The following is a 15,411-nucleotide window of genomic DNA, read 5'->3' on the forward strand; positions in this document are numbered from 1 at the left end:
GTGAAAGGTATTGGAACTGGTGTTTCATTTGACATTGGTAATTTTATTTTATTTTTTCATTTATTTTTATTAGTTGGAGGCTAATTCACAACGTTGCAGTGGGTTTTGGCATACATTGACACGAATCGGCCATGGAGTTACATGTATTCCCCATCCCGATCCCCCCTCCCACGTCCCTCTCCACCCGATTCCTCTGGGTCTTCCCAAAGGACATTGATAATTTTAGAAAAGACTGTTTAGGAAAGAAAAGACTTGATTTTAGCCGAGGTGGAGTCTTTAAAGATCTCAGTCGAGGTGGGAGGAGGCAAAGAAGAAGAGGTACATGTGTGACCGACCCTGGAGGCAATGATCAGGAAAAGCCGACCTAACGACATGCCAACTTTCAGAGAAGAAGAAAGGAGTAGAATCTGAGAGAAAGCGATATAATTATACGAAAGAACCGGAAGAAATCGTCTGTGTGTCTTTCCACAACTGGCCTGAACCTCGGGCTTCTAGCCCTTTTTCCGCCGCATTCTGCCTGCAGTCCAGGCTCCTAGGCCCCTGCCTGGAGATCCACCCACACTTTGGGTTCACTATAAAAGGCCCTCTTCCAGAGGGCTTCCCCAATCCCTCCGGTGCCTCCCACAGGAGGAATAAACGGTTCCCTTTCACTGTCTTGGCTGTGAAAGCACTTCTTCCACTCTAGACAGAGGAGAACCTAGTTTTCCTTATTTCTGTTTCACCAGGGCCTAGCTTGGGGTCTGCCACCGAATAGGTACTCAAGAAAGGTTTAGTAAGCGGATTCACTTTGAAGAAATAACTTTTAGAAGTTGATAAAAGGGCATTTAATATTTGGATGCGCGAGTAAGAGCGGCTTGAATACAAGCATTATCAGTCGTTATCGAGGGGAGCTCCCAGGGCGAGACGCGTCTCTCCGCGCCGGTTTATCCGGCGACCCCGAGCCGCTAATCCCGCTGAAAGAGTCGGTCGCACAGGCCGGGGCGGGGAGGGGGCGTGGCCTGGGCGTAGGGGGCGTGTCGTGGCCCGCGGGGGTTTCCGCACCGGGGGCGCGTCCGGCGGGGGTGCGGGAGGAGCTTCCGCCGCGAGGGGGCGGGGCTGGCGCGCGAGTCCTCTGACGGCCCCAGCCAGGGAATTTCAATTTGAAACCTAGCGGAGGGAGGAGGCGGGCGCGGCGGGCCGGCGGCTGGGGCTGAAGCGGGACTGGTCCCCTCGGCGAGCGAGCTCCTGAGTGCGGCGTCCGGGTAAGGAGGCGTGCGGAGCTGCGGAATGGCTGGCCCGGGACGGGGGAATCCCGGGGCCGAGCGTCTGGTCTCTGCGGATTTGCAGGGGCGGCTCGGATTTTTCCTGTGGCTGCAGCTGGGAAGCTGATCCCGGGCAGGAAGCGGTGGCGGGACGGTCCCACCGGGAGGGGGAGGGCTGCCGGTGTTGGGGTTTTCTGCGGCTCCCTGTCTGCCCTCCTCCCCGTTCCCGACCCGGGACCGGTCCTGTTGCTCCAGGCCGGATCCCCGCTCCACTGCGGTCCCCCTGCTTCTCCCTTCGTGAGAGCGGGGGCCTCGTCTGGTCGGCGGCGAGAGAGGTGGGGGCACGAGGAGGGCTGCGCCGCCCCCGCGGGGGTGCAGTGGGGGTGCAGTGGGCTCGGGGTCACGCGTCCCGGGCCCCGCTGCGCGGCTGCAGGAGGGATCCGGCTCCATCCTGGGCGCGGGCCGCGGCGCGCGAGCCTGTCCCGATGCGGAGCGGCCCCCTCCTTCCGGGCCGGGGGCACGCGGCGGCAGCAGCGTTGCCCTCCAGCAGGATGGTTTTGGGAGAGGAAACGCGGGCGAGGACGCCACGCGTCTCGGGGCGGGCCGCGCGCCTGGGCGCTCCCGGTAGCGGGGCTCCGGCGGCGTCACTCGCTCGGTGCCTCCAGACGCGGACCTCCCGACCAAAGCGGAGAGAGACGCAGGTTTTGCTCTCTGATCCTTGCAGTCCCGGCACCCAGGCCATCTCACCAGCGATGGCTGATTTTTCTCCACTGTTTGACGGCAGAGAGTTGGGAGCATTTTTAGTTGCGCTGCTGGGGTAAGGACCGGGAGTGAGCAGGGTTGGAATCAGTCTAAATCCCCAGCAGGAGTCCCTTCCCCGGGCAGCTCGGGAAGACGTCTTTAGTAATTTCTGAGATCTCTCATCTCCCTTCAGGTCAGGGTGTTTTGGCGAGGTTAGAAGAGCCCTTGTCTAGTTTACTATTTTGGGGAGGGGGTCTATGTAGATCCTCCCGCTGGCTTGCTGCTGCTGCTTAGGACGCCTTAAATTGCATTCCCCATGAACAGCACAGCTGGCCGTTTTTAAGAGCTCTAGTGGGGTGAGACGGAAGGAAGAACCTAGAGGATCTGTGAATATATGTTCTCTTTTCTGAATCACATCCTTTCCTCAGTTTTTTTGAACTTCTCGCATCAGAAATGGCACGTGTATGCCAGGCATCTTATTCTTGTTACTGTTATCTAAGCTTTTTTTTTTTAAATGAATCTTAACAGTTTATCCTTTATTCTTGCATTTTTTTTAAAGTTCTCCTTTTATTTTTCCCTTGTTTTTTTCCTTCTTTCGCCGGAATCAGCTATTTTCTGTATTCTCGATGTATAATACTCTATGGGAAATTTGAGTTTTAACTCGCATCCTATCACATTTCCTCTTGGGTTTAGCACTTGAGGGGAAACTGAGTCAGTTCCTTGGCCGCAGGAGCTGGGATTTAAAATTCTGTCTGTGAACAGGTTTTACTCGGAAGCGAATAGTACTTAATCCTATTCAGTTTCCGCTTGCAGGACTCTGCTGTGAGAAACCACAATCTTGGATTGTGATAAGGGCCAGCTGAGTACATCCATCAGGCTGACACAGCTTTTAAAGAGCTAGGTTGTGTCACCTGTCAAAGCTCCAGGGGTCAGTCCTAAAATTCAGTTGGAGAAATCACAATCAAATCTCAGATGTCTACTTTATAGAGGTTATTGGAGAACTGTACAAGTGGTAATGGCTTGGAACAATGGCGTGGATTTAGGGCTAATTTAATCCTCCCTGTCTTCCTCACTTCTTGGGCAGAATTCCCACTGAAGTCAGTAGTGGTCTTGTGTGCAGAAGGACTGCTGAGAACAAGAGGCTGCTCATGTAGAGTAACAGGAGGGGACAGTTTCTTTCCTTTTAAAACATCCCTCTTTAAGAAAGACCCAATCATAACAGTGCTTTAATCTTTTATTTCTAGTCAAATTTAGGCTTTCCAGAGAAAATACGTGGTTGAGTGGAGCCCCCAACTTCAGATTCTTGATATCTAAATTGGATGGGGATTGCCTAAAATAATTAAAAGTGATTTAAAAAATCATTTAATGAATTTCAGTAAAATTATTAACTTCAATAAAAATTTAAACTATATAGTGTTCTCAACTGGGTATGTATATTAAACTGGGTGTATGTATATATATGTATGTGTGTGTGTGTATGTGTGTATATATATATATATAAAACTGGGTATGTATATTAAAATCTGAAACTTAATTCCAAGTAAAAAGGAGCAGATTTGCAGATTTAAGAGACAAATGCAAAGAGAAGCCCACCCTCAAACGACTATGGCAATATAAAACAAGAGAATTCAGATAGCCCTTGCTGTATTTGGAGAGGTAGCTTTCAGTTCAGTTCTGTGTGCGTACAGGCATTGATGACTGGGCCTATCATTAGATTTGGAGGTTTCTAAGTTAGTTTTGTGTTGATCTGAGTTGGTAGGCCTGTTAGGTCCTTTGCTCCTTAAGTAACGTCCTTGTGGCTTACCCTTTCCAAATTACCCGTTCGAAAGAACTGAGTTTAGAAAACCTATCCAGTCACCAGGTCTTAAAAATAGATTTTTTAAAAATCAGAACCATGTCCACGTGGACTTCCCAACCACTTGCTTTCAACTAAAAATACTTGCAAAGATGACAAAGCAGTCCTTAACTGGAATATTTATTGGTAAAATTACTCTGTAATTTAGTAATATCGTATAGTTATGTTTAAGGTCGGGTTTTGCCCTGAATCACCACTCTCATATAACTGACTAGAGAACTACAAAGGTTCTGTCTTTGCCATTTTATTTAGGAATGTGGGGTTTATGTTTTATGTAGCAGAATGCTAAATATTTTTGAAGATTTGGTTTTGTTTCTGTTTCCACAGGAAAGCATAGGCCTTTTTCCTTTGTTTTTTGAACTGACATAGTCTTTTTAGAGACTATGCGTGGACTTTCTGGAGAAGTATGAATTGCTAGTATCTGTATAAGGCATTAATATAGTTTATAGGGATCAATATTGCTGAGGATCCAATTTTGCGTTTCTGAAAGTCTGTATTGTTTACTCGGAGAAAACAAAGGAAATATGCTGACCTCCCCCACCCCCACATTTATTTAGAAACATAGCCAGTGGCCTTGTTTGTTTTTTTCAGATTCAGAATTACTGTACCTAACCACTGGCTACCCTTACACATTTAAAAGCCTCAAGTAAATGTTTATGCTGGCTTCAATACTCAGCAAATACTAGCCAAACTCTAATTTACTGCCCGTTTATAGAATCTTGGAATCTCAGGGCCGGACCTTTAGGAGTCAGCAGATCCACTCTCAGCCCTTTTCCTCAACACTCAAACATTTCCATTCTCTTTGGAAGGCCTTAGTTCATAGAAGATTTGTATATGATTCCCCCACAGCTTCCAGAGAGAGTGCCCTTTGGGGATGCCATATTTTGGCATAGACCAGCAACCTGATACTCATAAGATTTCTGTCATTCCTCTGACAGAGCGGTGCCCCAGATTAAAATCTAAAATGGAGTCAGTGCCTGGTATCCTTAAGAATAGGGGAATGGCTTCCAAGTGTAAATACTGTTATTTCTTAGATGTTACAGGCCAAAAAGGGAGGAAATAATTTCTTAATATCAACTAGAAATAAATGGTGATGGTTAATGTTTTTAAAAACTTTTTTTTCTATAAAGTGTGTATATTTTATATGAGAAAGGGAGTCCATTTGTAGAGTTATGTGAGGTGTCTATGGCGTTGTTGGTACTTAATAATTTGATGAATTAATTTGTTGAAACCATGTAATGTATTGGAAGTGCTTTTAGTGAGGATTTTTTGAAAGTTGGAATTAACATTGTAGAATCTGGTACTGTTGCATGTAGAAATGTTATGTAGGTTATATTTCATATAGAGGATTTGGTTTTCTTACTCTTATTATTTCCTCTTGTTCTGTGGTTGGCTTAATCTATATGGGTTTCTTAGATGCATGTTTTTCATGTTTAGGAGGGTAGCTAACCTGTACTTTATTTTCCTAAATATCTGGTGGTTGGGATATCGTTGATTTAAATGAGAGTTTTAGTGATTTTTTCTCAATTTTCTCATTTTTTAAAAAGTGATGTTGCTTTCCCCTTGGTATGGGGTAGGTCTTAGGTGGCTTATGAGTACATCCATACTGCTTCAGCTTTTTTTAAAAAAAAACTACTTATTAGATGGCTGTGCTGGGCCCTTGTTACTGTCTGTGGGCTTTCTCTAGTTGCCACGCACAGGCACGGCAGTGGCTTCTGTTGTGGAGTGCAGGCTCTCGAGTTCAGGCTCAGTAGTTGGGCTTGTGGGCTTAGTTGCTCTGAAGCACGTGGAGTCTTCCCGGAACCCATGTCCCCTGCATTGGCTGGCAGATTCTTAACCACTGGACTGCCAGGGAAGTCCCTTCTGCTTTTTACCCCCCCCCCCCCCCCAAAGATTGAATTTGGACTAATTTCATATTCTTAGTTTTAAAATAGAAATATGTTTGCATATCACATACACTCTGCATTTTGGTATTATTATTATTATTCTTTTTTACTCCAGGATACTGTGCATGTGTGCCAAGTAGCTTTAGTCACGTTCGACTCTTTGTGAGTCGAACTGTGGACTGTAGCCCGCCAGGCTCCTCTGTCCATGGGATTCTCCAGGCGAGAATACTGGAGTGGGTTAACATTTCCTCCTCTCGAGGATCTTCGCAGGGATTGAACCTGCATCTCTTACGTCTCCTGCATTGATGGGTAGGTTCTTTACCACTCGTGCCACCTGGGAAGCCCCATATCTAGTATATTAGATAGAGCCATAAAGATCTAAATGTATATAGATTGCTTCAGAAATAATCTTTATAGTAATATGGAATCAATTTGAAGAATAAGAATTATCTTTTTATTTGCTCTGAGAACTATCATAAGTAAGATTTGCTTTAGTAGTCCAGCTGACATTTCACATTTGTAACTAAGTTGGGTGTCGTGGGGATGGTTTTGGTTCTTTCCAGGTTAAGAACCAGAGGGCACGAGAAGAGTTCCAAAATGCTTTTGTCATGTTTACCTGTAGGACCTTGTCTAGGTCAGTTAGGGGAGTTCATTGTATTGATATTTAAATTGTTCATACTTTTACCAAAAAGCCAGCTTCCTCGTGCTTTGCTCTTTTTATGGCTTTTATGTCCACACTGTGAAGGAATTTTCAATACTTGAAGACTTAGTAAGTAAGTAAGTAAGTAAGTGTTAGTCACTCAGTTGTGCCCGACTCTATGTGACCTCATGGACTGCAGCCCACCAGGCTCCTCTGTCCATGAGATTTTCCAGGCAACAATACTGGAGTGGGTTGCCATTTCCTCCTCCAGGGGATCTTTCCAACCCAGGGATCAAACCCAGGTCTCCTGCACTGCAGGCAGATTCTTTATCGACTGAGCTACAAGTGAAGACTTATGTTACCCTCTAATCGCCTTTTTCCAAGAAAATTGTGATTTTAAAAACTTTTCACGTAAGTCTGATTACCAACTCTCTAATCATTTTTTCTAAGCTTTGAATTCAGGTTTCCAGACCTCCTGATGAGCGTTGGAGCTGGACCTACCACCTTGATAAAAAAGTGCTAAGTTTAATCATGTTTTTGAGTTTCCTGTGGTCTATTAATATTTGTACACATCCCAGCATCCTGAAGCTACTAAATTAATATGTAATTTACACTTTGCTATAATTCTTACATCTTTTCCTTTTTGTCTAGTCAGTCTACTTGTTTTTCACCTTCACTTCATCTCCCTAAGGTACGAGAAGGGAGGGTGAGTATCATTTAGTTTAGATTCTTGACCTTGAGGTGAGAAGTGTGGGTTTGGTGGGGAAGGTGTTGCTCAGGGTGAGTGGGCCCCACGGGTTCATGAACTGTCTGAGACTGTTAAGTCAAGTGTGTGTGTGTCAGAGAGAGAGGGATTTTGGGGAGAAGATTTTGAAAGGGTTTTGGGAAACAGAAAATGTTGAAAACTGCTGATGTAGTTCTATTCTTATTTTTGAGATTAGAGAATCAAAGTCTTAAGAGATTTCCTTTTTTTGTGTATGTGTCACCCCATTGCACTTTCATGCCCCACTATTGTGCTTATTTCCTTTCGGTTGAATTCTTTTAGTTGTCCCATTTTAGCCGATTGTCAAGGTTAAACTAAATTCTGATATAATATTGGCCTCTTATTTCCTTACCTTGAACTTAATGTGCCATTATTTCCTTAAAAATTTCTTTGATGAAAATATTAATTAGAAGAGATCAGTGACAAGTCCACACTTTGGTATTGGTTAGACTGCCATTTATGCCAGTGGAACCTTAGGTAAATTGTTTTTCAAGGCCTCAGTTTCTTTATCTTCACTATGGGAATTAATAATTATAACCTACCTCAGAAAGTTAGAAGAGGACTAAATGAGTTAGTGCTTATAAAACGCTTCGCACAGGGCCTGGCCTCTGTGAAAATTGTTAGGTTAGGAAAAGATCTAGTGGATTTCATGTGAATATGTGGTAAGCAGTGTTTTTTTTTTTTTTTTTTTTTTGCAGTGATCAGGAATAATTATAAGACTGTGCGAAAGTACAGTCTTCAATATGAAACTGTAATTTCCTATGGTGATCTCAAGTTAAAACCACTTTTTCACAATTTCAGTACGGTATCTCTAGTTTTTTTTAACAAACTACCCACTGTTTTTGGCAGTGTTTAAAAAGCATATAGGTGGCAAAACCGTTTGGATCTAATTTCAATATCACAGACAGATTTTAGTCTTTTTTATTATGTTGCTGGAGATAACTAATTTGTAGTGTAAAATTTGTATGTATATGCTATTGTATTGTAACTTCCTTTGTAATTTCAGTGAGCTTGGTGCAAGAAAGTTGTTAATGAAATTTTTATTGATAGTGTTTAAACCCCTACATATGGCATTAAAATATGACCTTTTTACATCTAATACATCTTTTTGTACATGAAGTAGATCTGCAGACATGTTTTCCCCATAACAGTGTGTTTTAACTTTCAATTAGTTGACAACATTAAGAAATCAGGAAGTTTCACAGAAATATCTTTTTTAAAAAAGAAATTTTGTTTATTTATTTATTGGGCTGCGCGGGGTCTTAGTTGTGGCATGTAGGATGTAGTTCCCACACCAGGAATCTGACCTCGGCCCCCTGCATTGGGAGCATGAAGTCTTAGCCACTGGACCACCAGGAAAGTCACAGAAATATCTTCATTTTAGGTTTCTCTGGGGAAACTGGAGGGCTTTGGCAACCTTGGGCCCACACTTTGCTCTTGGAGCTGAGGAGTTCCTGCCCCATCTGGCACAGATCATGCTCCTCCTACTTTGCCCAAGTCCCTCCCGTTTTCCTTCACATTACCACTGGACCTTTTCATTCATTTGCATCAAATACCTGGCTCCTTTAGACTATTGAGTTGAAAACTCAACGAGTTTTCATTGAGTAAATGAAATGAATTTCAGTAAATGAGATGTAAATTCAGTAAAATGAGATGAATCTCTTTTTACTAAATAGCAATTTTGGAAGATACAAAAAGGACCCAATCTCTATGACCTTCAAGAAGGTGTCCCGGGCAGCGGGGCTTTTCTAGCTTCAGGGCCAGAGGTCATTCCCCACCTCTGCCTTAGCAAAGACTGACCTCTGGCTCATAGTCAGTCATGGTTTCTGGATCGTGGCATACAGTAGATCCTCAGTCAGACGCGGAAAGAGTGCTCTCGAGGTTCTTCCCAGAGTTCCTCACCCCTTCTCCGAAGCAGATTGCCTGATCCTCTGAAGCCTAGCATGACACTGCCAAACCCCATAGCTTTACCTTGTTTGTATGTTATTCAGTTTTTTTAGAGGACCTTTTTTTTCATTTCATCATTTAATATTTTGGTATATATATCTAGGCAGATAATTCTTTGGTAGACATGATTGGAATACCATCATCACACTGAAAATTCCTTAATTTCATAAAATATTCAGTTTTGATATTCAAATATTTGATATTCAAATCTCCAATTATCTTAAGTACCAATTTTGAAAATGCTTGTTTGAATCCAGATTGGGTTAAGATCCTCATGTTAAGATTGGTTGGTGTATCTTTTTTTTTTTTTTTTTTTTAACATTTTATGTTGGAGTATAGTTGGTTAGGAGGAGAAGGGGATGACAGAGGATGAGATGGTTGGATGGCATCACCGACTCAATGGACATGGGTTTGAGTAAACTCCAGGAGTTGGTGATGGACAGGGAGGCCTGGCGTGCTGCGATTCATGGAGTTGCAAAGAGTTGGACACGACTGAGCAACTGAACTGACTGATAGTTGGTTAACAATGTGTGTTAGTTCTGATGTGCAACAGAGTGATTCAGTTATGCATGTATCCTTTTTCAAATTCTTTTCCCGTTTAGGTTGTTTGGTTGGTGTATCTCCTAAGACTGATGAGCTCTGGTTTCCCCTTCATCTCTTTATTTCTCTTTGCAGGAGTTTGTATGTTGAAGAAATTTGATTTGTTGTTTTATGTTCTCACAGCGTGAATTTTGCTGATTTCAATCGTCTAGTGTAGTTAACCTGTTCCTCCTTTGTATTTTCTTTAAATAGGTAGTTGGATATAGGAAATTGGTCTAATTCAATTTCTTTATTTTCTTTGTTCTTTTTTTTTTGCACTATTCCTCCATGATGTAGGCTTCTGTTTGGCACTTCTTGCTTGCCTTCCACCCAGCCTTCATCCTGGCTGGAGGTGCTGTCCCATCAGCTGTGTTCTCTTGTTTGTCTCTGCTGGACAAGTGCATTTGATGCTGGTGGCTCAGCCTTGTTCTATGTTTCGTTGTATGTCATCTGACAAGCCTAGAAGCATTGATAATAAACAGGTGAAAAAGGAAGAAAATTAACCTTTGGAGCGTAGACTGAACAACAACAGCCAGCTACTAGTGCTTTATACATGTTAATATCCCCAATCCTTCTTCTAACAACACCTTGAAATAGCTGGTATGCTCATTTCACAGATGAAAAATTGAGGCTTAAAGCCAGAATAATTTGCTCAAGGGTACCCAGCTTGTGTGCTGCTAAAACTTCTGTTTCTTCTGCAGGGAAGGGTGAGTTACTTGCTTTCATTGATTAATGCTATTACTCTGTAGAACTTAAAGATTTCAGAAATTTATTGGCATCTATAGTATCTGACTTAACAGAAGGTAAACTTGTTTTCCTAACTGGTTTTTGCCTTCTAGTTTCTTTTGTTATGGTGTGATTGTGAAGCAGAGTCCTGCCTTTAGCTGCATGAGTCTTGAATCAAGCTGGAATGGCGAGAGCCCTCCTTCATCTTGTTTTTCACATTAGTGTAATGTTGCCAGGCTGATGTTTCAATGTAAAAAAAATGTCCCAGAGTATGAAACACATCAGAATAAAATGTGTGCCTCCTTCCTTTTTTTAATTTTTCAAGCAGTTTTACACTTTTTGTTGCTTCATTCACAGTGCAAATGGCATTCCCCAGGGGGCTAGTGTATGATTTAGAAAGTCAGGTGCTAGTGTAGGGATTATAAAGAAAAGCAGCAGACCCTTGCTTTTTCAGGTTCCTTCATGACAGATTTCTGCTCATTAGAGGCAACTGCATTCAGTTCTTTTGGTTTTATTATCTATGTGTTTTGTTTAAAACCATGATTTTCTTGCTTTTTCCACTTTAGACAGTAGTAGCTATTGACTTTCCACCTTGGTTGGGGCTATTCTCCTTTACTGACTCCCTCCTCCCCAACACAGATACACACTGTTCTCTCTTTCTACAACACATACAGTCAGCAGCCGAGCTGTGTATCCTGCTTTGGCTGCATATACTTTCTTTTACAACTTTTTGCTTTATCCTGAAGTTAATTGCCTACTTCTTCCTCATTTGTTTAGTTTTTTTTTTTGTTCCTATCCTTAACTCTAAACTGTGTTGAAAACTATATTGCAAACCATTTTCTTATTAAGGACATCCTTCCTGGGCTGGTTTATTTCTAGAACTACTTTGCAGTTGTGTTCTGTGCCTGTGTGTGTGTGCTAAGTCACTTCAGTCATGTCCAGCTCTTTGCAGCCCCATGCACTGTGGCCTGCCAGGCTCCTCTGTCCATGGCATTTTCCAGGCAAAAATACTGGAGTGGGTTGCCATGCTCTCCTCCAAAGGATCATTGAAATTGCTCTTTTCCTCTCTTCCTAACTCCAGGGTGCCAGACTTCCTGTCTCTTCTTTATCTCTTACTTTACAGGAGTACATCCTCCAGTAGTTTCCCAAGAAAGTGCAAACAAGGTGAATTTCTTGAGACTTTGCTATTTGAAAGCAACTTTTCCCGCTCTTAAAATGCCTTTTTGTACTCTCAATTTGAATGCATTTATAGTGTGGCTGGGTATAGAATTCTAAGTTAGTGGTTACTTTCCCTCTGAATTTTGAAGGTGTTGCTTCATCATATTAATATTTTAGAGCATCCCAATGTTCTCTTGAGAAGGCTGACTATAGATTCTAATTTCTGATTCTGTGTATGTGGCTAGTTTGCTTTCTTTAGAAGTTTTCAGGATTTTTATCTTTGGACTTGGTGTTTGGAAATTTCATGATGATGTGCTATGGTGTGGGAGTCTTTTACTCATTGTGCTGAGCACTCACTGGGCCCTTTCAGCTTGGAAACTCTTGTCTTTCAGAAATATTCCACTCTGACAATGACTCCCTCTTTGTTCTCTGTGCTTTCTGGAACTCCTGTTAATTTGGATGTTGAATTTCCTGCAGTGCCTTCAGTTTTGATACTTTTTTCTCTCTGATGTCATCCCTTTGTCCTTTTGTTCCCTCTTTTCGGAAATTACTTCAATGTTTTCTTCTAATCTCTCTACTGAGCTTTTTTGCTTTTCTGTTTTCAAAGATGCTCCTTGGCTGCTGAATATTCTTTCTGGAAATGTCCTTTTCTTTTTTCGTGTATATTGTTTCTCCAATCCTGCCCATCTGGATGTCCCCCCTTGCCTTCTCTCTGTCTGAAATATTCTTCCCGCAGATACCTGCACAGCTTACTGCCTTAGCTCCATCAGAGTTTGGCTTCCATGGTCATTTATTCGAAACTACAACCCAGCTCCCGCCACCTTGACCCCAGTGTGCCCTGAATCCCTTCTTTGTGTTTCTTTCTTCCTTCTGCAGTGTGTATTGCTGTCATCTGATACCCTTATATTTTAGTTTTTGTTTATTGAATCAACCCCCAGTAGAATGTAAACTGGATGAAGGTGTTAGGTAGTTAGAATAGGAAACAGGAGTCCAAAATGGCGGTGACTAAAAGACAAGGAAGGGAAAAGCCCGTGAAAATAGAACAAAAGAAGGTCAAAGTAAGGTCTGAGGACCAGAGTGAAGACCTCAGGTAGAACAAACAGCAGTCCTGGCTAAGGGCAACTTGCATAGGGCAGGCCCAGGGGGAGGAAAAACCATATAAAAGGAGAAGCCAAAATGCTTTCTCCACCCCACCCCCACCCCCACCCCATGTGCGTGCATGCGCAGCATGCTCTCTCCCCCTCCCCTCCCCTCCCCTCCCCTCCCCCTCCCCCCTCCCCCTCCCCCTCCCCTCCCCCCTCCCCCTCCCCTCCCCCTCCCCTCCCCTCCCCTCCCCCTCCTCCCCCTCCCCTCCCCCCAAGCGCTGGCGTGCTCCTCCACTCTCTTCTCTTCATGTCTTTGGGTTGGCATGCCCTCACACTTCGAGGATGGATTCTCCTGCTATCTTCTAAATAAAATAGAGCTGTAACCCTGGTTTGTCTAAGAGCTATAATGCGGTGTGTCCAAGACCTGAGAGCTGTGACGTGCTGAGGCCTTTCGTGTCCGTCGCTCCGAATCTTTGCTGTGAGGAGACAGGACCGAGGAGCGAAAGGCACATCTTTCTGTCTTCTTTCGTTCGGTATTTCTGGTACCTGCCACAGTGCCTGTGCCGAGTAGGCACTTGGTAAATATTTGTTGACTGAGTGACTGGACCCCCTGTTTAACCGTGTAGAACTCACCTCTGCCCTCTGAGTGCAAAGCCTTTCTTTTTTAAGTTCTGTAGAGTGAGCCTCTCGTCTTCTGGCTGCCAGCGTTTGATGAGAGTGTATGTGTGATTTAAACATTCCTTGCCCTTATTTCCAACAGGTCCCTGTCTTCAGCCCTCAGAAGTTTCTGGAAGTTCCAATTCCTAAGGCCCTCTGGGCTTCTCCAACAATCAGAGTGTTTTTCGTAGGTCCCCACCAGAATAGCAATTCAAGTTTAGACTTTCTCTGCTCTAAGTCAGTTACTTTGTACATCTGTTTTCCATCTAAAATTCTGTTGATATATCTCATCTGCTGGCCTGTCCCCTCCCTATTTCTTTCTTTTTGTGGGTTTGTACCTTTTTCTTTTCCTTTAATTTTCCTTCTGTCATTTACTGTGGTTTTTGGAGTGAGCAGAAATTAACTCATGTTCAACCCACTAGATTTAGGGCTTTCAATTGATAAAAATAAATTTCCAAGATTATTGTGGTACTCACAGTTGGTAAGAACTGCAGCCATCATAAAATTGTCCTTTTTTTTCATGCCAGAAGCTGAGTTGAACTTCAGTTATATATATATAGAAAAACAGAAAAGTCAGGTGATTGAGTCAACCTCTAGGGTGGGTGGGAGTGGGTGACTGATATGTCATTAAATAAGAAAGTGCTTCTTGGGAAGAGCTCAGAAAATGTATTATATTTTTTTCTTGTGATATTTCAAGGATTAATTCAGTACACACACTTAATCTTATATATTTGAACTAGATTTAAAAATACACAGTAGAAACCAATTTGATGTATATGTATCAGAAATGGCAACCTTATTGTGGAATTTATTGAATATCTTAGTTTGTCTGTCTTTAGACTGACACATGATTGGCATACATAAATTTGAATATTCTTTGACTATTTGACTATTCTTTGGTTATTAGAGGAAACTTTGAACTCATGTGGGTTCTGTTAAATGCTTTAAGGGTGAAAAATTTCATTACTAGAGCATCAATAGAGAATGGGACTTATTCTAAAGGAAAGACACACACATTAGGGGTTTTTGTGCATGAGTTTTGGGAAAAGTGAACCAAAAATGGAGGATCTGAATAAGATAGTGGCTGAAAGGTCTGAGAAGCTCTAGGATGATCCCTGGGCTCCTGAGTACATGTGATTACTGTTAACTAATCTGTTCACTAAGTTGCTGAGTGGGTTTTAGCAGTTAATTCAAATACTTTATACATTAATGTAGAGGATGTTATAGGCAAATAGATCAGGGCAGTATCTCCCCAAAATGTGGTGGTATGTTAAAATGATTTGAGGTGGTACACAGATGAATCTTTTTCTTTTAATGGTTAAATACACATGTCAGTGTTAATCAGAAAAATACCCAAGTACTTCAAAACTATGATTTCATTGATATTACGTACTATAAGGCTAAAGTAGGTATTTTAAGGTGACGATAAAAGGATAAGTGTCACATCAGTAATAATACAGTGGCCGTTTGGATTTGGCAAGAATTATAAAGCAGGTCTGATTACTAGAGTTTGATAAACTTTGGGCAGGTTTAAAATAAGATTTCTCCTAGTAGATAACATAAAGCTGCATATGCTGACTGAGGCATAGACTTCTGTTTCAGGTAAGGAGAGTGAGTCAGGAAGGAGTTAAGCGTTCTCAAAGGCATTCAGCAATTTAGTAATGGAGCTTCAGGCACAGCCAAGGTCTCCCAGTGTCCAGCGTTGTTCCCTCTAGCCTGTGTGTTCTTTTGATGTTAATGGAGTTGCCAATTGAAGTTTTCTTGGAGAACTTAGGAAGCCTGCCAAGTTTTATAGCTGTCTGTAGCTTTTATATATTTGTATCTTGAGCCCTGAAGGTAGACAGAGCTAGGTCTTCCAAAAATAGTTCAATAAATGTGTCAACGTTTTGAAAAACTATTTAAAAAAACAAGGAAGTAGAAGTCCTATGGGATTATTGGAAAATGGTGCCAAATGCTTTCACAAGAATTTGAAAAGCAAATGTGGCTTGGTGGTCATATGCTAGACAATGGTGCATATTCAGCCTTCATCTTGGAGCCCATTTTTATATGATAATCTTTTACTTTTCCCCAGTACTCTCTGTTTAATTGCTTTTAGACTCTGGGAGGAAAGCTGCTAAATGAACATCTTTCTTA

The 15,411-nt window shown here is 42.4% G+C and overlaps 2 protein-coding genes across 21 annotated transcripts in view; one reads left to right on the forward strand and one right to left on the reverse strand.

Annotated features, from left to right (window-relative positions):
• Positions 1 to 944: 944 nt before the first annotated feature.
• LOC110142468 (basic proline-rich protein-like) lies at positions 945 to 2,039 on the reverse strand. Its single transcript, XM_020901661.2, has one exon. It carries the CDS (start codon positions 2,037 to 2,039, stop codon positions 945 to 947), a length of 1,095 nt encoding a protein of 364 aa, XP_020757320.2.
• Positions 1,132 to 15,411, forward strand: part of EPB41L2 (erythrocyte membrane protein band 4.1 like 2) — a 205,202-nt gene continuing 190,922 nt past the window's right edge. For 17 of the 20 annotated variants that reach the window (XM_070461369.1, XM_070461389.1, XM_070461382.1 and 14 more), the window contains exon 1: positions 1,133 to 1,241. The gene's annotated coding sequence lies outside the window, so the exon portion shown is untranslated. Of the gene's footprint in view, positions 1,242 to 1,888; positions 2,059 to 15,411 lie in introns of those variants that run through there. The other 3 variants (XM_070461379.1, XM_070461372.1, XM_070461375.1) reach the window with 3 other exon arrangements.

The sequence above is a fragment of the Odocoileus virginianus genome, chromosome 34 (genome assembly GCF_023699985.2).
Source record: "Odocoileus virginianus isolate 20LAN1187 ecotype Illinois chromosome 34, Ovbor_1.2, whole genome shotgun sequence".
NCBI lineage: Eukaryota > Metazoa > Chordata > Mammalia > Artiodactyla > Cervidae > Odocoileus > Odocoileus virginianus.

Excerpts from the sequence above, each read along its gene's own strand:
- LOC110142468 (XM_020901661.2), bottom strand. The coding sequence starts at position 2,039 with ATGCTCCCAACTCTCTGCCGTCAAACAGTGGAGAAAAATCAGCCATCG.